The sequence below is a fragment of the Phasianus colchicus genome, chromosome 29 (assembly GCF_987193195.1).
Source record: "Phasianus colchicus chromosome 29, bPhaCol1.hap1.1, whole genome shotgun sequence".
Lineage (NCBI taxonomy): Eukaryota > Metazoa > Chordata > Aves > Galliformes > Phasianidae > Phasianus > Phasianus colchicus.
The window spans coordinates 714,119-734,607 of record NC_143464.1 but is presented as its reverse complement, the minus strand read 5'-3'; the positions used below and the strand labels follow the sequence as shown (position 1 = coordinate 734,607).

The 20,489-nt window shown below is 55.2% G+C and overlaps 2 protein-coding genes across 12 annotated transcripts; both read left to right on the top strand.

The window, feature by feature from the left end:
- The first annotated feature begins 20 nt into the window (after nucleotides 1-20).
- LOC149914435 (E3 ubiquitin-protein ligase PHF7-like) lies at nucleotides 21-10,232 on the top strand. Of its 6 annotated transcripts, XM_090126592.1 has the most exons (9): nucleotides 21-4,949; nucleotides 5,270-5,361; nucleotides 5,463-5,564; nucleotides 5,823-5,947; nucleotides 6,098-6,260; nucleotides 6,352-6,458; nucleotides 6,680-6,793; nucleotides 6,944-7,062; nucleotides 7,231-10,232. In XM_090126592.1, the coding sequence occupies exons 1-9, from the start codon at nucleotides 4,898-4,900 to the stop codon at nucleotides 7,839-7,841; spliced, it is 1,485 nt and encodes a 494-aa protein (XP_089982718.1). In that variant the 5' UTR covers nucleotides 21-4,897; the 3' UTR covers nucleotides 7,842-10,232. The 6 variants fall into 6 exon arrangements, with proteins under 6 accessions (XP_089982718.1, XP_089982717.1, XP_089982715.1 ...); XM_090126591.1 differs by having other exon boundaries at nucleotides 21-5,361; XM_090126589.1 differs by having other exon boundaries at nucleotides 21-4,314; nucleotides 6,098-6,793.
- Nucleotides 10,233-10,255: 23 nt separating this feature from the next.
- On the top strand, nucleotides 10,256-20,475 carry LOC149914434 (E3 ubiquitin-protein ligase PHF7-like). Of its 6 annotated transcripts, XM_090126586.1 has the most exons (9): nucleotides 10,256-15,192; nucleotides 15,513-15,604; nucleotides 15,706-15,807; nucleotides 16,066-16,190; nucleotides 16,341-16,503; nucleotides 16,595-16,701; nucleotides 16,923-17,036; nucleotides 17,187-17,305; nucleotides 17,474-20,475. In XM_090126586.1, the coding sequence occupies exons 1-9, from the start codon at nucleotides 15,141-15,143 to the stop codon at nucleotides 18,082-18,084; spliced, it is 1,485 nt and encodes a 494-aa protein (XP_089982712.1). In that variant the 5' UTR covers nucleotides 10,256-15,140; the 3' UTR covers nucleotides 18,085-20,475. The 6 variants fall into 6 exon arrangements, with proteins under 6 accessions (XP_089982712.1, XP_089982711.1, XP_089982709.1 ...); XM_090126585.1 differs by having other exon boundaries at nucleotides 10,256-15,604; XM_090126583.1 differs by having other exon boundaries at nucleotides 10,256-14,549; nucleotides 16,341-17,036.
- The last annotated feature ends 14 nt before the right edge of the window (nucleotides 20,476-20,489 follow it).

The following is a 20,489-nucleotide window of genomic DNA, read 5'->3' as shown; positions in this document are numbered from 1 at the left end:
CAAACTCCTCAGAGTTAGAAGGGACCTCTGAGGGCCATCTGGACCAATTCCCCTGCAGCGCACAGGGACACCACAGCTGGGTCAGGTCTCCAGGGACGCAGCACCCACCGCACCTCCGTGCAACCTGTGCCAGTGCCTCACCACCTCTCTGCAGAAGATTTTGTCCCTATATCCAACCTACATCTCCCCTCTTGGAACTTGCAACCATTTCCCTCTTGGAGCTGGAAACCATTTTGACACTTTGGTCAGTTTTGGAGCAGAAAATGAGATGAGATATAGAGATACAGATGACTCGATATTCTTCTTCCGGTTTGTTATAACCCCGCTGACCGGCTGCAAGCCCGCGCGCCGAGCAGCGCCGCCAGCTCCAACCACCACCAGCCCGCCGGGCCGGCAGCGCAGCGCCCTTAAAGCAACGAGACGCCCCTTCCGCTCTTCTCAGCACATGCGCAGTTCCACCAGGAGGACCCATTACCATAGAGTTGGAGGGCTGGCGGCACAGAGCAGTCAGAGCAAAGAGTCACTACTTCCGGGTTTCCGAAGGCATTAGTGCCTGGAGGATCTCTTCGTATTACCGCAGGGACGGGCGGTACAGAGCGGAGACAGCAGAGCGACGCGTCGTGCAGCTCCGGGACGGCTGTGTGGTGCTCTGCGGGACCGTGCGGGCCCCGGGGGGGCCCAGAGCGCCCAGAGTGCTCCCAGAGTTCGTCGGACTAAAACCCCTAAAACGCCCCTAAAACCGCCGCCGCGGCGGTCCCGACTGCAGTTCCGCGCTCCGGTCACGCGGTGGCAGCAGAGACCGAGAAAAGAGCGGCGCGGAGCGTGGGTACCGCCAATGGGACCGGAGTGAGCCTCGGGGAACGGGGCGGGGCTTGGCTCTTCTCGAGTGAAGGCGTTCATTCAAACTGCGTTCAGGCTCGTCTACCCCTGAGCTCTGCCAGAGTGGTTGGCATTTGTCATTACTGAGCGCACAAGAAGTTCGACTAAAGGTGGTGATACCCGGAAGGCAGAAGGATGAAGAAAAGCGTGGTGACATCGCTGGCACGTAGCCAGGCCCGTATCTGGAGAAGGGGGTTGTTCTGCCGGATGTGGATTGGGAATGGTTCTGTGCCACGTCCCCGAATTTGTCCTTCTTTGGCTCCGGTCGGGCCAGGAGCTGCTGCACGGTGCCACACACCGTGCGTATGCCGTAACCCCATGCTGCTCCCTGTGCATGGTGGTTGTGGAGGGCCGTGGTTGTGGGGGGGACCCGAGACCGCCTTCAGCCAGACGACCGACTCCTGGCTTCTCCACTGTACTTGGTACAACCTGTGTTTCTTCTGCACCTTTCACAAGCGTGTGACAGTACTGTGTTTGCTCTGATGCCTTCACAAGGCTGTTACAGCTGTGTCTCCTGTCTCCAGTTAGCTACAGGCCCATCTGTGAACCAGACAGAAAGAGGGCAAGAATTCACAGTGTTACAGTTCTGTATGGCGTTGTCACAGTCTGAGCCAAAAAGAAACATGTCACTTCCTTCACACGCCTACAAAGTATTGAGAGTGAGACATAAATGTGTGCATATACATGCATACAGAGCGTCTGATCCTTCACCGACTTTAATATAACTTCTTTTCACCAGCTGCATATTCATATAGGTTTTACCTTTATAAATGTCCATAATCCATAAATGCATCATGAAGCCCATGCAGACTGGGACGTGTTTGATCATTTTTCCAAATCATTTCACTGACCAGCTCTGCCACAAGCTCACATGGAGAGCAACGGTGCCCAAGCCCAGTGAAAAGTGTTGAAAAGCAACAAGGGGCTGGAGATGGAGAAGGGTGAAAGAAGAGCTCGGGTGATGTTTGCACAAAGAACAAGGCAACAGAAGGTGGAGATGAACAGCATCCTCGGGTCTTCAAGCTGTCAGGAGTTTCGAGATTCTTACACTCCCTTCTTAAAGAGAGAATGTGCAGCGGGGTTCATACCAGCTGACCAGAAAGATACCGAACCTATTTTCATCAGGAGGGGAAGAGAAGGGTTAGGATGAGCCTGGAGACTATCAACTAGTTGGTGTACCATCAAGTCCCGGGACAATTCTAGAAGCTATCACCAAAAAAAAATCTTTCTCAAAAGGTAAAATTTCCTAATGATTTTTAAAGTAGAAGTCATTCTAAGAGAAAATCAGATACAGTTGCACATACAGCACACAGTCCAAATGCACAAAAATTTCTGTGCAAACTGTGCAAAACAAAATGGTAACAATCTCCCGAATGCCTCAGAACAAAAACTGTACTGCCATGCTCTTGTGAAAAGTGCAGAACAAACATGTTGTGCATAAGCACAATGGAGAAGTCAGGAGTTTGTTGTCTTGGTCTTGCTTAAGGCGGTCTCGGTTCTACTCCCCCCCACCCCCCGCCCCGTTCCACCAACAACCACCGTGCAATGGGAGAAACATGACTGGTATGGCATGCGCACCAGATACTGGTATGGTATATGACACCAGATACACTCCACCCCATCTGGAAACTGCTCCAGAGCCAATTGGAAGGGCCCATCATATGGCATAAAAGGCATTGCCAACTCCACAGTAGGATTGTAACCCTGGACTTCGGGAGAGCAAAACTGGACCTCTGCAAGGGCCTGCATGGACTAGAGCTTTGGAAGGCAAGTAGGCCCAAGAGAGCTGCTTGACACTTAAACACCGCTTCCTCCAAGCTCAAGATGGATGCACCCCTTCCTGAGAGCAAGGAACCGGGGAAAAGTGGCAGGAGAACTGCTGGATAAGCAAGGAGCTCATGGATAAACTCAAAGGGAAGAGGAGCGTACACAGCACGTGGTAGAAGGGCCATTCCATTTCTACTTGGAAAGAATATATGAGCGTTGTCAAGGCCTGCAAGGATGCAATGAGGAGGGCTACAGCACCCTTGGGATTAAATCCGGCAAAGGCGGTCGAGGATAACAACAAAGGCTTTTGTAAGAATGTTGGTAGTAAAACTAAGACTAGAACAAATGTGGGTCTGCCACTGAATGAGGCGGGTGCCCTGGTAACAGGGGACGAAGAGAAGGCAGAGACACAGAATGCCTTCTTTGCGTCCGTCATTGCTACTAAGATTGCACCCCCAAAATCCCAGGCCCTGGCGGTAAGAGAGAGTCTGGGGAATTAAGGACTGCTCAGCCACCCCAGTGACATCGAGGCCCTCGAGGGTTCCCCACTGCCGGAGCACAGAAGACCGTCCAGGCAGCAAGGGAGAGCTCACACATGAAGCCCTTCCGCAGCGGGATGTCAGGTTGCGACTTCCCACACAGACCCGAGCACGCCGCGGCAGCCGGTCCCAACAGCGGCGGCCAGCCTGGGCACAGAGCTGAGGTGCTGCAAATCGGTGTCCAAATAGAACCTGGTGGGAGAGCACCTGGGAGGGTGGATCCCACATCCATCTGCCCACACCTATTTCTTCTACAGCTGTTTATGCTCTGCAGCCATTGTGCCTAACTACAACCTTTTTGCTGCTTTCCAGTCAGGTGCTAGATGTGATGGCAAAGCCTGGGGAGGTGTCTAAGCTCCAGAGGGAGTTATAATTACCCCATTGTTTCTTTCTGTTTCGCAGGCCCTGGAGGTAAGAGAGAGAGTCTGGGGAACTAAAAACTTCCTCTTGCTTGAGGAGGATCTGAACAGGGAGCGTGCAGGCAAAATCAGTGCTCACAAATTCATGGGCCCCGTTGGGTTGCACCCACGTGTGCTGAGAGAGCTGGTGGAGGTAATTGCTGAACTGCTCTCTATGATCTTTGAGAGGCCTTGGAGAACAGGAGAGCTGCCTGGACGCTGGGGGATAGCCAGCTTCGCACCAGTCATCTGAAAGGGCATGGCACCGATGAGTGGGCAGTGAGACAGACTGAGAACGGGCTGACGACCACAGAGATGATGAGGGGCCTGGAGCATCTTCCTCACGAGAAAAGGCTGAGAGACCTAGGACTCTTCAGTCTGGAGAAGAAACGCACGAGCGGGGGATCTCATAATTGTTTGGCCCACTGCGACGGGGCCCGCATCTGCTCCAAGGCATGAGAAAGGCCCTGCGCCAGCTCCCGACTTTGTGACAGCCCATGTAGTTCAACCAGAGAACCCAACTGTGCCAGTATCCGTAGCCCTTATTAAAAAGACCAAAATTAGGCTGTGAAAATCAGTTCCTTTAGTAAGAACGGAAATACATTGTAAGACGGGGATAGAAGAAGAGGATGAGAATGAAGCCGGGCCACGACAAGAACAGCAGGAGGAAGAGGCAGAACTCATAAAGGAGATGAGAACCATTTGTCTCCTGAGCACAAGTGAGCTGAGAGGTATGTGAAAAGACTTCAGCTGTCATGCAGGGGAGCACTCTGACACTGGGAGAATGGGGCCGGCCACAAGCCTGGACTTAGTGGGCAGCAAAGGCAGGCATCTGGGGTCCCTTTCACGGGAAGGGGGCATTGACAAAGCCCTTGGAAATGAGATACAAGCCTTCACCTTATGGAGGTGACTCTCTGTAAGGGCCGAGAGGGAAAGGAATCCCTTCAAAGAAGATCTGGTATGTTACCCAGGCAAGCGGTCCACCGTGGGGAAAGGTGTGCCTGAGGGAACCAGCTCTTCTGGAGGTGATGCGTAATATTGAAAAGAGAGGGGAGATACAGATCGGCTGTTGGGAGGCAATTGTGGATTCTGAGGGTGGGGACGCCCTGGAACAGGTTGCCCAGGGCTGCCGCCATCTTGCTTGGGATGCATTCCGTCCTGGTTTGGTAACCGTGATGTCACAGTGGTGGCGGGGAGTGGCCATTGTGACCCGTGGGGTTGGGAGCAGAGCAAAGGCTGCCAGGCTCAGAGCGTGCGTCAGTGTGGCCTGGTGAGGTGCAGAGAGAGCAGGGACTCTCCAAGTGCTCACTGTCGATGCGCAACATGTCCAATAGGAAGCGGAAGGCCCCCGACTCCAGGGAGCGAGGTGAGAGCAAAGGATCCCTGCACGCAGCGCCCCGTCGCCAGGCAGAGGGGTGCTGGGGGTCTGCCAGCGGCTGAGAGGGAAGGAAGGGGCAGGCAGGGGCCCCCCAGCTGCCGCTGGGCACCGCTCCTCTGCTCCTCGGCAAGGGGCCCAGCCTGGGCTGTGGCTGCCCGCTGCCACCGTTGGGCCTGCAATGCCCCCTCCTCCAGCGTTGCCCCTCGGCCAGCATGGCAAGCAAAGAGCACGGCCCTGGGGACCGCCCTCAGGGACACCTGGCCCCGCAAGGTGCTCACTGCTGCTCGCCTTTGCTCTCTCCTCTCCAGTGTGCATGCTGTGTCGCCGGGCGGATGTCGACCCGAACATCTGCGGGCGCACCTTTGCCGAGAGTGACCTTTGCGTGCATGAGTTCTGCTTGGTGAGTTCCAACCCTCAAGGGCTCCTGCCAGCTCCCTGCCTGGGATGCTCCCTTCCTTTCTGTCCTAACGAGATCCTGCTCTGCTCTTTCCTCTCCCACAGCTTTTTGCCAACATAGTCTTTGAAGAAAGCGACCCCTGGGAGGAAACTCTGGGCCTCCCCGTTGGTACCATCAGATGCAGAATCAAGCAGGCGGACCAGAAGGTGAGGCCCTGAATGGAGCGGTGAGCTTTGTGCCAGGAGAGGCTCACACCAACTTAGTCTGCACCCAAAGAAAGCAATGGCAGCCCTTCCAGTGGGCTCCAGGGCAAAGTCCTGCCATAGCAGACGAGCCTTCTCTGCCAGGCGGCTCTGCAGAGTGGGATCCAGCAGCTTCCTCAGCCTGTGCCCTTCCCAGAGGTGTGGGGCCAGTCGTGGAGGCCCCGAGCCTGCTGCTGATCGGGGCTGCCCTGTTCTTTTCAGCAATGCTTTGTTTGTGGCGAGAGAGGAGCCGCCATCAGCTGCGCAGAGAGAGGCTGTGCACGCAGCTTCCACCTGCCCTGCGCCGTGGACGGCGAATGTGTCACCCAGTTCTTTGGGCAGCACAGGTAAGGGCTGTCAACAGCAGCCAAGCCAGGAAGGAACCTGCAGCGACAGCTCCCAGCAGCCTGCCAGAGCCGGGGCCTGGGGCTCCTGCCTGCTGCTCTGCCCTCCTTGCAGTGCTTCTCACCATGCCCATCCCTTGCATCTTCCCTCAGGTCCTTCTGCTGCAAGCACCGCCCGCGACAGGCAGCGGAGGCAGCTCCATCCCAAGGCACCGACTGCATCATCTGTCTGGAGCCCCTGGAGGACAGCACGTCCTACCAGACCCTGAGGTGCCCAGTGTGCAAGCACACCTGGTTCCACCGCAGCTGCGTCCAGGTAGGAGCCCTCCCCTCACCCTGTGGCCACGGCCAGTGCTCAGCAGCACCAGGCCCCGCTCACGCTCACGCTGCTTTTGCTTCTCATGCAGGGGCAGGCCATGAATGCCGGCACCATGTGCTTCCAGTGCCCCATTTGTCAAGACACGGAGCAATTCCGTGCAGAAATGTCCACTCTGGGGATCCAAATCCCAGTCAGGTTGGTGTCCTTCTCCCCATCAGCTCTGCAGATGGGAAGGCGCGAGTGCTGGGCCTGCCCAGGGACTGTCCTTGCAGGCCTGGCCCTTTGCTGTCTCACCAGCACAGGCCTCAGCTTCACAGAGAAGCTGGAAATGGGGTTGCCTTGGATGAACAGGGATACCCTGGATCACACATGGCAGGGAACCGGGGGCTCATCACATTCCCTCCCTTCTCCTGTAGGAGACCGTCTTGGTGGGATGATAACACCTACCCATCGCTTCTACAGAGGCACGGGCGCTGCGATGTCAGCAAGTGCCTTTACCCAGGAGGCAGGGAGCAGGAAGAGGCGGATGGGTGAGTTACCTCGGCAGCCCTCCGGGCTTCTGCAGGGGATCTCAGCCTCAGCACACGATGGGGAACCAGGGCTGAGCACCGCAGATGTGCCGGCCACTGCCTGGCTTGGCTCACTTTGTCCTCACAGCCACAATCCGTTTGCTTCCCCAGGCCCTGGCAGCTGCTCCTCTGCAGCTCCTGTGCTGCAGAAGGGACCCACCGACGATGCTCCTACCTGAGCAACAGAGTTAACAGCTGGGAGTGTGACAGCTGTGCTGGCATGGGCACCGGTAAGATGCAAACAGTTGTGGTTCCCTAGGCAGGGGCCGGGCAACGCCTGGCAGTGGGTGCTGCTCAGGGTGGCCCTGCCAGGCTCTCTCTGCCCCAGGAAGGAGGGCAGCCCGTTCCGACTCAAGCCTGCAGCTTCATCCCAATGACCTTCCTGCTTTCCTTTACAGCCTCCAGCAGCAACACGGAGCGTGCCGGACCCAGCACCAACATGGAGCACACCGGCCCCAGAACTTCCAGCCAAGGGGCTCTGGAGCCTCCCTGTGGCTCCCAGGGACCGGAGAACATCAGCTCCGGCCCCAGCAGCCAGGCAGCATCACATAGATCCCAGCTGCCTGAGAACAGCCACCTGCCCAGTGGGCCTGGGAGACGGCAGAGGGCAATCCGCCCACGCCTCCCTGAGGATCAGGAGGCATCTCTGCGGCGCCAAGGACACCGCGGAAGCGGCCGTGCAACAGCCCCACGCACCAACAGCATCTCCCGCAGGTCCACCCAACAGAGGGCATCGCGGCCCTCCAGCGATTCCCCAGTGGCTGCGCCCGGAAGGAGTCCCAGGCAGCAGGGGACGGGCCGGGCACGAAGCCGCTCCCCACTTCAAGATCGGGCCTCACGTTCCCAGAGCCGGCCCAGAAGAAGCCGTGGCAGCAGACAAAAGCCACGCCAAGCTGCACAGAGCAGCACGCTCTGCTCAGCCACCCCAGTGACATCGAGGCCTTCGAGGGGTTCCCCGCTGCCAGGACACAGAAGACCCTCCAGGCAGCAGGGGAGGGCCCACACATGAAGCCCTTCCGCAGCGGGATGTCGGGCTGCGACTTCCCACACAGACCCGAGCACGCCGCGGCAGCCGGTCCCAACAGCGGCGGCCAGCCTGGGCACAAAGCACAAAGCTGCTCCCCGGTCCATCTGCAGAACCACAATCCCCACAGCCAGACCCTCAGTCTGCACAGGAGCAGCCGTGTGCCAATGACACCTGCTCAACTTGGTCAACATCAGCCAAGACCACAAATCCCACGCTCATTTACATCAGCTTGTTCAACTTGGTCAACATCAGCCAAGACAATAAATCCCACATTCATCCACATCAGCTTCACTCTTCTTGTCTTTTCCTGGGGTGGGCAGAGTTCAGACCTCAACCACAGGGTTGTCTTCTCCCCAGCAGAATGGCTTAGGTTGGAGGGGCCCTTAAATATCATCCAGTTCTAACCCCCTTGCCGTGAGTAGGTTCGTGCACCACCAGATCAGGATGCCCAGGATCCCATCCAACCTGGCCTCAAATGACTCCAGCAGTGGGGCATCCAGAACCCCTCAGGGCGGAACTTCGCAAGTGCCTCGCCACTTGCTGAGTAAACAGTTTCTTTCTAACACCTCATCTCTCTCTATCCTCTTTTAGTTTAATGCCATTCCCCCTTGTCCTATTACTATCAGACCGCAAGAAAAAGTCAGTCCTCCTCCAGCTTGGCAGGAGCCTTAAAAGTACTAGAAGGCTGCAACGAGGTCTCCCCAAAGCCTTCTGTTTTGAAAGCTAAGTTAACCCAACTCCCTCAAACCTGCCCTCTTAGGTGAGGTGCTCCAGTCCTTGTCTCGTCTTTGTGGCCGTCCTCTGGACCCCCTCCCACCGCTCCACATCTCTCCTGTGCTTGGCACCCCAGGCTTGGGCGCAGTACTTCAGATGGGGCCTCGCAAGGGCACAGTAGAGAGGGACAATCACCGCCCTGCCCTGCTGGACACCTTTCTCAGGCCTTCCGGGCTCCAGGCACGCACTGCTGGCTCATCTCCAGCTTTTTGGCCATTATGACCCGTTATGTCCTTCTCCACAGGGCTTCTCTCTATGTGTTCTCCTCCCAGTCTCTACCCGCATCTGCGACTGCCTCAACCCAATTGCAACACCTTGCACTTGGCCTTGTTAAACCTCACAAGATGCTCACGTGCCTTCTATTTCACGTGTGTCCAGGTCCCTCTGGATAGCGTCTCTGCCTTCTATTGTGCCAACTGCACCCCTCAGCTTGGTGTCATCAGCTGAGGATACACTCAATCCCACTGTCTATGTCCTCGCTAAAAATGTTCAAGAGCACCAGTAAAACTGGTGGCATATTTGACCTTATTATTGATGCATATATAATGCATCAATGCCTCGTTTGATGTCAATGGTTGCAATTTTTCATGAGGTCTTAATGTGTTTGTTGTGATTGTTGATGAAATTTTACTCTTCCCATGCTTCATTCTTTGCAATTGTTCACAAGTGTGCTTACTGCCAAAAAGCGACGACGTGAATTAGGCTTGACTGCAAAGTGAGGAATATTTCTGTCTGTTAAAAGAGGTCTGACAGAAGTCCAGTCAGGAGACATGATTAGATTTTGGAGTCGAATATCTGATTGGAACTCTATGCATTCCATTTGGAAACGGGCAGGTAATGCATTTGTACCAATTAAAATGGTGTCACCAACATAAAGTGATGATTTTTTTGGAAAATTGAAATCGGTTTTCAAGTTCCTTTATCCAAAGAGAAAGCATGGCTGCACATTCTTTGCTGTTCAGAGCACTGTGTGGGGCCGGGGCTGGGCTGCACTGCTGGCTGTGCGGAGCTGTGCATTGGGTATACCTGCTCTGTGTCCCAGAGAGAGCTCCAACACACAAAATAAAGCAATACGGTGCCCAACTCTCTTGCAAAATGCTACTCTAGGATTCAGCATTCACCAAGAAAGAGTAAACCTAGCTTTTATAACGGCTCACACTAATTACCCAAAGACATCCTGTGAGACAGAAAGCACGAAGATTCATGGAGGCAACCAGCTTCTTTTGGGTGGCGTTTCAAGCACACAGCCGAGCCCGGGGCACAGCCCCAGGTGCCCCTTTTCCATTTGTAATCCTACAGGAGTAAAGCACCTGCTGGGGCACAGAGTATCATCTGGACAGTTTACACTGACAGAAGTAAAAAATCATACTGGGGCAGAAAAAAGAAAAAAAGAAGAAAAAAGAGAATAATTATATAAAAATATTTTTAACTGAAAACTTTTCACCCTGTAGTACGAGCTCATTTCAGGACTCACACCGTGGGAGTTTGGAAAAAAGAAAAAATCAAACATCCTGATTTGTGCTTTCAGTGCTATGGATTAAGAGCTGCAGAAACGCTTTCTCCACCACCATCCATCAACTGTGATACTGTGACAGAGAACCACAAACTCCTCAGAGTTAGAAGGGACCTCTGAGGGCCATCTGGACCAATTCCCCTGCAGCGCACAGGGACACCACAGCTGGGTCAGGTCTCCAGGGACGCAGCACCCACCGCACCTCCGTGCAACCTGTGCCAGTGCCTCACCACCTCTCTGCAGAAGATTTTGTCCCTATATCCAACCTACATCTCCCCTCTTGGAACTTGCAACCATTTCCCTCTTGGAGCTGGAAACCATTTTGACACTTTGGTCAGTTTTGGAGCAGAAAATGAGATGAGATATAGAGATACAGATGACTCGATATTCTTCTTCCGGTTTGTTATAACCCCGCTGACCGGCTGCAAGCCCGCGCGCCGAGCAGCGCCGCCAGCTCCAACCACCACCAGCCCGCCGGGCCGGCAGCGCAGCGCCCTTAAAGCAACGAGACGCCCCTTCCGCTCTTCTCAGCACATGCGCAGTTCCACCAGGAGGACCCATTACCATAGAGTTGGAGGGCTGGCGGCACAGAGCAGTCAGAGCAAAGAGTCACTACTTCCGGGTTTCCGAAGGCATTAGTGCCTGGAGGATCTCTTCGTATTACCGCAGGGACGGGCGGTACAGAGCGGAGACAGCAGAGCGACGCGTCGTGCAGCTCCGGGACGGCTGTGTGGTGCTCTGCGGGACCGTGCGGGCCCCGGGGGGGCCCAGAGCGCCCAGAGTGCTCCCAGAGTTCGTCGGACTAAAACCCCTAAAACGCCCCTAAAACCGCCGCCGCGGCGGTCCCGACTGCAGTTCCGCGCTCCGGTCACGCGGTGGCAGCAGAGACCGAGAAAAGAGCGGCGCGGAGCGTGGGTACCGCCAATGGGACCGGAGTGAGCCTCGGGGAACGGGGCGGGGCTTGGCTCTTCTCGAGTGAAGGCGTTCATTCAAACTGCGTTCAGGCTCGTCTACCCCTGAGCTCTGCCAGAGTGGTTGGCATTTGTCATTACTGAGCGCACAAGAAGTTCGACTAAAGGTGGTGATACCCGGAAGGCAGAAGGATGAAGAAAAGCGTGGTGACATCGCTGGCACGTAGCCAGGCCCGTATCTGGAGAAGGGGGTTGTTCTGCCGGATGTGGATTGGGAATGGTTCTGTGCCACGTCCCCGAATTTGTCCTTCTTTGGCTCCGGTCGGGCCAGGAGCTGCTGCACGGTGCCACACACCGTGCGTATGCCGTAACCCCATGCTGCTCCCTGTGCATGGTGGTTGTGGAGGGCCGTGGTTGTGGGGGGGACCCGAGACCGCCTTCAGCCAGACGACCGACTCCTGGCTTCTCCACTGTACTTGGTACAACCTGTGTTTCTTCTGCACCTTTCACAAGCGTGTGACAGTACTGTGTTTGCTCTGATGCCTTCACAAGGCTGTTACAGCTGTGTCTCCTGTCTCCAGTTAGCTACAGGCCCATCTGTGAACCAGACAGAAAGAGGGCAAGAATTCACAGTGTTACAGTTCTGTATGGCGTTGTCACAGTCTGAGCCAAAAAGAAACATGTCACTTCCTTCACACGCCTACAAAGTATTGAGAGTGAGACATAAATGTGTGCATATACATGCATACAGAGCATCTGATCCTTCACCGACTTTAATATAACTTCTTTTCACCAGCTGCATATTCATATAGGTTTTACCTTTATAAATGTCCATAATCCATAAATGCATCATGAAGCCCATGCAGACTGGGACGTGTTTGATCATTTTTCCAAATCATTTCACTGACCAGCTCTGCCACAAGCTCACATGGAGAGCAACGGTGCCCAAGCCCAGTGAAAAGTGTTGAAAAGCAACAAGGGGCTGGAGATGGAGAAGGGTGAAAGAAGAGCTCGGGTGATGTTTGCACAAAGAACAAGGCAACAGAAGGTGGAGATGAACAGCATCCTCGGGTCTTCAAGCTGTCAGGAGTTTCGAGATTCTTACACTCCCTTCTTAAAGAGAGAATGTGCAGCGGGGTTCATACCAGCTGACCAGAAAGATACCGAACCTATTTTCATCAGGAGGGGAAGAGAAGGGTTAGGATGAGCCTGGAGACTATCAACTAGTTGGTGTACCATCAAGTCCCGGGACAATTCTAGAAGCTATCACCAAAAAAAAATCTTTCTCAAAAGGTAAAATTTCCTAATGATTTTTAAAGTAGAAGTCATTCTAAGAGAAAATCAGATACAGTTGCACATACAGCACACAGTCCAAATGCACAAAAATTTCTGTGCAAACTGTGCAAAACAAAATGGTAACAATCTCCCGAATGCCTCAGAACAAAAACTGTACTGCCATGCTCTTGTGAAAAGTGCAGAACAAACATGTTGTGCATAAGCACAATGGAGAAGTCAGGAGTTTGTTGTCTTGGTCTTGCTTAAGGCGGTCTCGGTTCTACTCCCCCCCACCCCCCGCCCCGTTCCACCAACAACCACCGTGCAATGGGAGAAACATGACTGGTATGGCATGCGCACCAGATACTGGTATGGTATATGACACCAGATACACTCCACCCCATCTGGAAACTGCTCCAGAGCCAATTGGAAGGGCCCATCATATGGCATAAAAGGCATTGCCAACTCCACAGTAGGATTGTAACCCTGGACTTCGGGAGAGCAAAACTGGACCTCTGCAAGGGCCTGCATGGACTAGAGCTTTGGAAGGCAAGTAGGCCCAAGAGAGCTGCTTGACACTTAAACACCGCTTCCTCCAAGCTCAAGATGGATGCACCCCTTCCTGAGAGCAAGGAACCGGGGAAAAGTGGCAGGAGAACTGCTGGATAAGCAAGGAGCTCATGGATAAACTCAAAGGGAAGAGGAGCGTACACAGCACGTGGTAGAAGGGCCATTCCATTTCTACTTGGAAAGAATATATGAGCGTTGTCAAGGCCTGCAAGGATGCAATGAGGAGGGCTACAGCACCCTTGGGATTAAATCCGGCAAAGGCGGTCGAGGATAACAACAAAGGCTTTTGTAAGAATGTTGGTAGTAAAACTAAGACTAGAACAAATGTGGGTCTGCCACTGAATGAGGCGGGTGCCCTGGTAACAGGGGACGAAGAGAAGGCAGAGACACAGAATGCCTTCTTTGCGTCCGTCATTGCTACTAAGATTGCACCCCCAAAATCCCAGGCCCTGGCGGTAAGAGAGAGTCTGGGGAATTAAGGACTGCTCAGCCACCCCAGTGACATCGAGGCCCTCGAGGGTTCCCCACTGCCGGAGCACAGAAGACCGTCCAGGCAGCAAGGGAGAGCTCACACATGAAGCCCTTCCGCAGCGGGATGTCAGGTTGCGACTTCCCACACAGACCCGAGCACGCCGCGGCAGCCGGTCCCAACAGCGGCGGCCAGCCTGGGCACAGAGCTGAGGTGCTGCAAATCGGTGTCCAAATAGAACCTGGTGGGAGAGCACCTGGGAGGGTGGATCCCACATCCATCTGCCCACACCTATTTCTTCTACAGCTGTTTATGCTCTGCAGCCATTGTGCCTAACTACAACCTTTTTGCTGCTTTCCAGTCAGGTGCTAGATGTGATGGCAAAGCCTGGGGAGGTGTCTAAGCTCCAGAGGGAGTTATAATTACCCCATTGTTTCTTTCTGTTTCGCAGGCCCTGGAGGTAAGAGAGAGAGTCTGGGGAACTAAAAACTTCCTCTTGCTTGAGGAGGATCTGAACAGGGAGCGTGCAGGCAAAATCAGTGCTCACAAATTCATGGGCCCCGTTGGGTTGCACCCACGTGTGCTGAGAGAGCTGGTGGAGGTAATTGCTGAACTGCTCTCTATGATCTTTGAGAGGCCTTGGAGAACAGGAGAGCTGCCTGGACGCTGGGGGATAGCCAGCTTCGCACCAGTCATCTGAAAGGGCATGGCACCGATGAGTGGGCAGTGAGACAGACTGAGAACGGGCTGACGACCACAGAGATGATGAGGGGCCTGGAGCATCTTCCTCACGAGAAAAGGCTGAGAGACCTAGGACTCTTCAGTCTGGAGAAGAAACGCACGAGCGGGGGATCTCATAATTGTTTGGCCCACTGCGACGGGGCCCGCATCTGCTCCAAGGCATGAGAAAGGCCCTGCGCCAGCTCCCGACTTTGTGACAGCCCATGTAGTTCAACCAGAGAACCCAACTGTGCCAGTATCCGTAGCCCTTATTAAAAAGACCAAAATTAGGCTGTGAAAATCAGTTCCTTTAGTAAGAACGGAAATACATTGTAAGACGGGGATAGAAGAAGAGGATGAGAATGAAGCCGGGCCACGACAAGAACAGCAGGAGGAAGAGGCAGAACTCATAAAGGAGATGAGAACCATTTGTCTCCTGAGCACAAGTGAGCTGAGAGGTATGTGAAAAGACTTCAGCTGTCATGCAGGGGAGCACTCTGACACTGGGAGAATGGGGCCGGCCACAAGCCTGGACTTAGTGGGCAGCAAAGGCAGGCATCTGGGGTCCCTTTCACGGGAAGGGGGCATTGACAAAGCCCTTGGAAATGAGATACAAGCCTTCACCTTATGGAGGTGACTCTCTGTAAGGGCCGAGAGGGAAAGGAATCCCTTCAAAGAAGATCTGGTATGTTACCCAGGCAAGCGGTCCACCGTGGGGAAAGGTGTGCCTGAGGGAACCAGCTCTTCTGGAGGTGATGCGTAATATTGAAAAGAGAGGGGAGATACAGATCGGCTGTTGGGAGGCAATTGTGGATTCTGAGGGTGGGGACGCACTGGAACAGGTTGCCCAGGGCTGCCGCCATCTTGCTTGGGAGCCTGGGATGCATTCCGTCCTGGTTTGGTAACCGTGATGTCACAGTGGTGGCGGGGAGTGGCCATTGTGACCCGTGGGGTTGGGAGCAGAGCAAAGGCTGCCAGGCTCAGAGCGTGCGTCAGTGTGGCCTGGTGAGGTGCAGAGAGAGCAGGGACTCTCCAAGTGCTCACTGTCGATGCGCAACATGTCCAATAGGAAGCGGAAGGCCCCCGACTCCAGGGAGCGAGGTGAGAGCAAAGGATCCCTGCACGCAGCGCCCCGTCGCCAGGCAGAGGGGTGCTGGGGGTCTGCCAGCGGCTGAGAGGGAAGGAAGGGGCAGGCAGGGGCCCCCCAGCTGCCGCTGGGCACCGCTCCTCTGCTCCTCGGCAAGGGGCCCAGCCTGGGCTGTGGCTGCCCGCTGCCACCGTTGGGCCTGCAATGCCCCCTCCTCCAGCGTTGCCCCTCGGCCAGCATGGCAAGCAAAGAGCACGGCCCTGGGGACCGCCCTCAGGGACACCTGGCCCCGCAAGGTGCTCACTGCTGCTCGCCTTTGCTCTCTCCTCTCCAGTGTGCATGCTGTGTCGCCGGGCGGATGTCGACCCGAACATCTGCGGGCGCACCTTTGCCGAGAGTGACCTTTGCGTGCATGAGTTCTGCTTGGTGAGTTCCAACCCTCAAGGGCTCCTGCCAGCTCCCTGCCTGGGATGCTCCCTTCCTTTCTGTCCTAACGAGATCCTGCTCTGCTCTTTCCTCTCCCACAGCTTTTTGCCAACATAGTCTTTGAAGAAAGCGACCCCTGGGAGGAAACTCTGGGCCTCCCCGTTGGTACCATCAGATGCAGAATCAAGCAGGCGGACCAGAAGGTGAGGCCCTGAATGGAGCGGTGAGCTTTGTGCCAGGAGAGGCTCACACCAACTTAGTCTGCACCCAAAGAAAGCAATGGCAGCCCTTCCAGTGGGCTCCAGGGCAAAGTCCTGCCATAGCAGACGAGCCTTCTCTGCCAGGCGGCTCTGCAGAGTGGGATCCAGCAGCTTCCTCAGCCTGTGCCCTTCCCAGAGGTGTGGGGCCAGTCGTGGAGGCCCCGAGCCTGCTGCTGATCGGGGCTGCCCTGTTCTTTTCAGCAATGCTTTGTTTGTGGCGAGAGAGGAGCCGCCATCAGCTGCGCAGAGAGAGGCTGTGCACGCAGCTTCCACCTGCCCTGCGCCGTGGACGGCGAATGTGTCACCCAGTTCTTTGGGCAGCACAGGTAAGGGCTGTCAACAGCAGCCAAGCCAGGGAGGAACCTGCAGCGACAGCTCCCAGCAGCCTGCCAGAGCCGGGGCCTGGGGCTCCTGCCTGCTGCTCTGCCCTCCTCGCAGTGCTTCTCACCATGCCCATCCCTTGCATCTTCCCTCAGGTCCTTCTGCTGCAAGCACCGCCCGCGACAGGCAGCGGAGGCAGCTCCATCCCAAGGCACCGACTGCATCATCTGTCTGGAGCCCCTGGAGGACAGCACGTCCTACCAGACCCTGAGGTGCCCAGTGTGCAAGCACACCTGGTTCCACCGCAGCTGCGTCCAGGTAGGAGCCCTCCCCTCACCCTGTGGCCACGGCCAGTGCTCAGCAGCACCAGGCCCCGCTCACGCTCACGCTGCTTTTGCTTCTCATGCAGGGGCAGGCCATGAATGCCGGCACCATGTGCTTCCAGTGCCCCATTTGTCAAGACACGGAGCAATTCCGTGCAGAAATGTCCACTCTGGGGATCCAAATCCCAGTCAGGTTGGTGTCCTTCTCCCCATCAGCTCTGCAGATGGGAAGGCGCGAGTGCTGGGCCTGCCCAGGGACTGTCCTTGCAGGCCTGGCCCTTTGCTGTCTCACCAGCACAGGCCTCAGCTTCACAGAGAAGCTGGAAATGGGGTTGCCTTGGATGAACAGGGATACCCTGGATCACACATGGCAGGGAACCGGGGGCTCATCACATTCCCTCCCTTCTCCTGTAGGAGACCGTCTTGGTGGGATGATAACACCTACCCATCGCTTCTACAGAGGCACGGGCGCTGCGATGTCAGCAAGTGCCTTTACCCAGGAGGCAGGGAGCAGGAAGAGGCGGATGGGTGAGTTACCTCGGCAGCCCTCCGGGCTTCTGCAGGGGATCTCAGCCTCAGCACACGATGGGGAACCAGGGCTGAGCACCGCAGATGTGCCGGCCACTGCCTGGCTTGGCTCACTTTGTCCTCACAGCCACAATCCGTTTGCTTCCCCAGGCCCTGGCAGCTGCTCCTCTGCAGCTCCTGTGCTGCAGAAGGGACCCACCGACGATGCTCCTACCTGAGCAACAGAGTTAACAGCTGGGAGTGTGACAGCTGTGCTGGCATGGGCACCGGTAAGATGCAAACAGTTGTGGTTCCCTAGGCAGGGGCCGGGCAACGCCTGGCAGTGGGTGCTGCTCAGGGTGGCCCTGCCAGGCTCTCTCTGCCCCAGGAAGGAGGGCAGCCCGTTCCGACTCAAGCCTGCAGCTTCATCCCAATGACCTTCCTGCTTTCCTTTACAGCCTCCAGCAGCAACACGGAGCGTGCCGGACCCAGCACCAACATGGAGCACACCGGCCCCAGAACTTCCAGCCAAGGGGCTCTGGAGCCTCCCTGTGGCTCCCAGGGACCGGAGAACATCAGCTCCGGCCCCAGCAGCCAGGCAGCATCACATAGATCCCAGCTGCCTGAGAACAGCCACCTGCCCAGTGGGCCTGGGAGACGGCAGAGGGCAATCCGCCCACGCCTCCCTGAGGATCAGGAGGCATCTCTGCGGCGCCAAGGACACCGCGGAAGCGGCCGTGCAACAGCCCCACGCACCAACAGCATCTCCCGCAGGTCCACCCAACAGAGGGCATCGCGGCCCTCCAGCGATTCCCCAGTGGCTGCGCCCGGAAGGAGTCCCAGGCAGCAGGGGACGGGCCGGGCACGAAGCCGCTCCCCACTTCAAGATCGGGCCTCACGTTCCCAGAGCCGGCCCAGAAGAAGCCGTGGCAGCAGACAAAAGCCACGCCAAGCTGCACAGAGCAGCACGCTCTGCTCAGCCACCCCAGTGACATCGAGGCCTTCGAGGGGTTCCCCGCTGCCAGGACACAGAAGACCCTCCAGGCAGCAGGGGAGGGCCCACACATGAAGCCCTTCCGCAGCGGGATGTCGGGCTGCGACTTCCCACACAGACCCGAGCACGCCGCGGCAGCCGGTCCCAACAGCGGCGGCCAGCCTGGGCACAAAGCACAAAGCTGCTCCCCGGTCCATCTGCAGAACCACAATCCCCACAGCCAGACCCTCAGTCTGCACAGGAGCAGCCGTGTGCCAATGACACCTGCTCAACTTGGTCAACATCAGCCAAGACCACAAATCCCACGCTCATTTACATCAGCTTGTTCAACTTGGTCAACATCAGCCAAGACAATAAATCCCACATTCATCCACATCAGCTTCACTCTTCTTGTCTTTTCCTGGGGTGGGCAGAGTTCAGACCTCAACCACAGGGTTGTCTTCTCCCCAGCAGAATGGCTTAGGTTGGAGGGGCCCTTAAATATCATCCAGTTCTAACCCCCTTGCCGTGAGTAGGTTCGTGCACCACCAGATCAGGATGCCCAGGATCCCATCCAACCTGGCCTCAAATGACTCCAGCAGTGGGGCATCCAGAACCCCTCAGGGCGGAACTTCGCAAGTGCCTCGCCACTTGCTGAGTAAACAGTTTCTTTCTAACACCTCATCTCTCTCTATCCTCTTTTAGTTTAATGCCATTCCCCCTTGTCCTATTACTATCAGACCGCAAGAAAAAGTCAGTCCTCCTCCAGCTTGGCAGGAGCCTTAAAAGTACTAGAAGGCTGCAACGAGGTCTCCCCAAAGCCTTCTGTTTTGAAAGCTAAGTTAACCCAACTCCCTCAAACCTGCCCTCTTAGGTGAGGTGCTCCAGTCCTTGTCTCGTCTTTGTGGCCGTCCTCTGGACCCCCTCCCACCGCTCCACATCTCTCCTGTGCTTGGCACCCCAGGCTTGGGCGCAGTACTTCAGATGGGGCCTCGCAAGGGCACAGTAGAGAGGGACAATCACCGCCCTGCCCTGCTGGACACCTTTCTCAGGCCTTCCGGGCTCCAGGCACGCACTGCTGGCTCATCTCCAGCTTTTTGGCCATTATGACCCGTTATGTCCTTCTCCACAGGGCTTCTCTCTATGTGTTCTCCTCCCAGTCTCTACCCGCATCTGCGACTGCCTCAACCCAATTGCAACACCTTGCACTTGGCCTTGTTAAACCTCACAAGATGCTCACGTGCCTTCTATTTCACGTGTGTCCAGGTCCCTCTGGATAGCGTCTCTGCCTTCTATTGTGCCAACTGCACCCCTCAGCTTGGTGTCATCAGCTGAGGATACACTCAATCCCACTGTCTATGTCCTCGCTAAAAATGTTCAAGAGCACCAGTAAAACTGGTGGCATATTTGACCTTATTATTGATGCATATATAATGCATCAATGCCTCGTTTGATGTCAATGGTTGCAATTTTTCATGAGGTCTTAATGTGTTTGTTGTGATTGTTGATGAAATTTTACTCTTCCCATGCTTCATTCTTTGCAATTGTTCACAAGTGTGCTTACTGCCAAAAAGCGACGACGTGAATTAGGCTTGACTGCAAAGTGAGGAATATTTCTGTCTGTTAAAAGAGGTCTGACAGAAGTCCAGTCAGGAGACATGATTAGATTTTGGAGTCGAATATCTGATTGGAACTCTATGCATTCCATTTGGAAACGGGCAGGTAATGCATTTGTACCAATTAAAATGGTGTCACCAACATAAAGTGATGATTTTTTTGGAAAATTGAAATCGGTTTTCAAGTTCCTTTATCCAAAGAGAAAGCATGGCTGCACATTCTTTGCTGTTCAGAGCACTGTGTGGGGCCGGGGCTGGGCTGCACTGCTGGCTGTGCGGAGCTGTGCATTGGGTATACCTGCTCTGTGTCCCAGAGAGAGCTCCAACACACAAAATAAAGCAATACGGTGCCCAACTCTCTTGCAAAATGCTACTCTAGGATTCAGCATTCACCAAGAAAGAGTAAACCTAGCTTTTATAACGGCTCACACTAATTACCCAAAGACATCCTGTGAGACAGAAAGCACGAAGATTCATGGAGGCAACCAGCTTCTTTTGGGTGGCGTTTCAAGCACACAGCCGAGCCCGGGGCACAGCCCCAGGTGCCCCTTTTCCATTTGTAATCCTACAGGAGTAAAGCACCTGCTGGGGCACAGAGTATCATCTGGACAGTTTACACTGACAGAAGTAAAAAATCATACTGGGGCAGAAAAAAGAAAAAAAGAAGAAAAAAGAGAATAATTATATAAAAATATTTTTAACTGAAAACTTTTCACCCTGTAGTACGAGCTCATTTCAGGACTCACACCGTGGGAGTTTGGAAAAAAGAAAAAATCAAACATCCTGATTTGTGCTTTCAGTGCTATGGATTAAGAGCTGCAGAAACGCTTTCTCCACCACCATCCATCAACTGTGATACTGTGACAGAGAACCACAAACTCCTCA

Bases quoted from the DNA above. Each gene is read 5' to 3' on its own strand.
- LOC149914435 (XM_090126587.1), top strand. From the start codon at position 5,140: ATGCCCCCTCCTCCAGCGTTGCCCCTCGGCCAGCATGGCAAGCAAAGA. The intron at 5,362-5,462 runs GTGAGTTCCAAC...CCTCTCCCACAG, and splicing joins GCGTGCATGAGTTCTGCTTG to CTTTTTGCCAACATAGTCTT. The intron at 7,063-7,230 runs GTAAGATGCAAA...TTTCCTTTACAG, and splicing joins CTGTGCTGGCATGGGCACCG to CCTCCAGCAGCAACACGGAG.
- LOC149914434 (XM_090126581.1), top strand. From the start codon at position 15,383: ATGCCCCCTCCTCCAGCGTTGCCCCTCGGCCAGCATGGCAAGCAAAGA. The intron at 17,037-17,186 runs GTGAGTTACCTC...TTGCTTCCCCAG, and splicing joins GAGCAGGAAGAGGCGGATGG to GCCCTGGCAGCTGCTCCTCT. The intron at 17,306-17,473 runs GTAAGATGCAAA...TTTCCTTTACAG, and splicing joins CTGTGCTGGCATGGGCACCG to CCTCCAGCAGCAACACGGAG.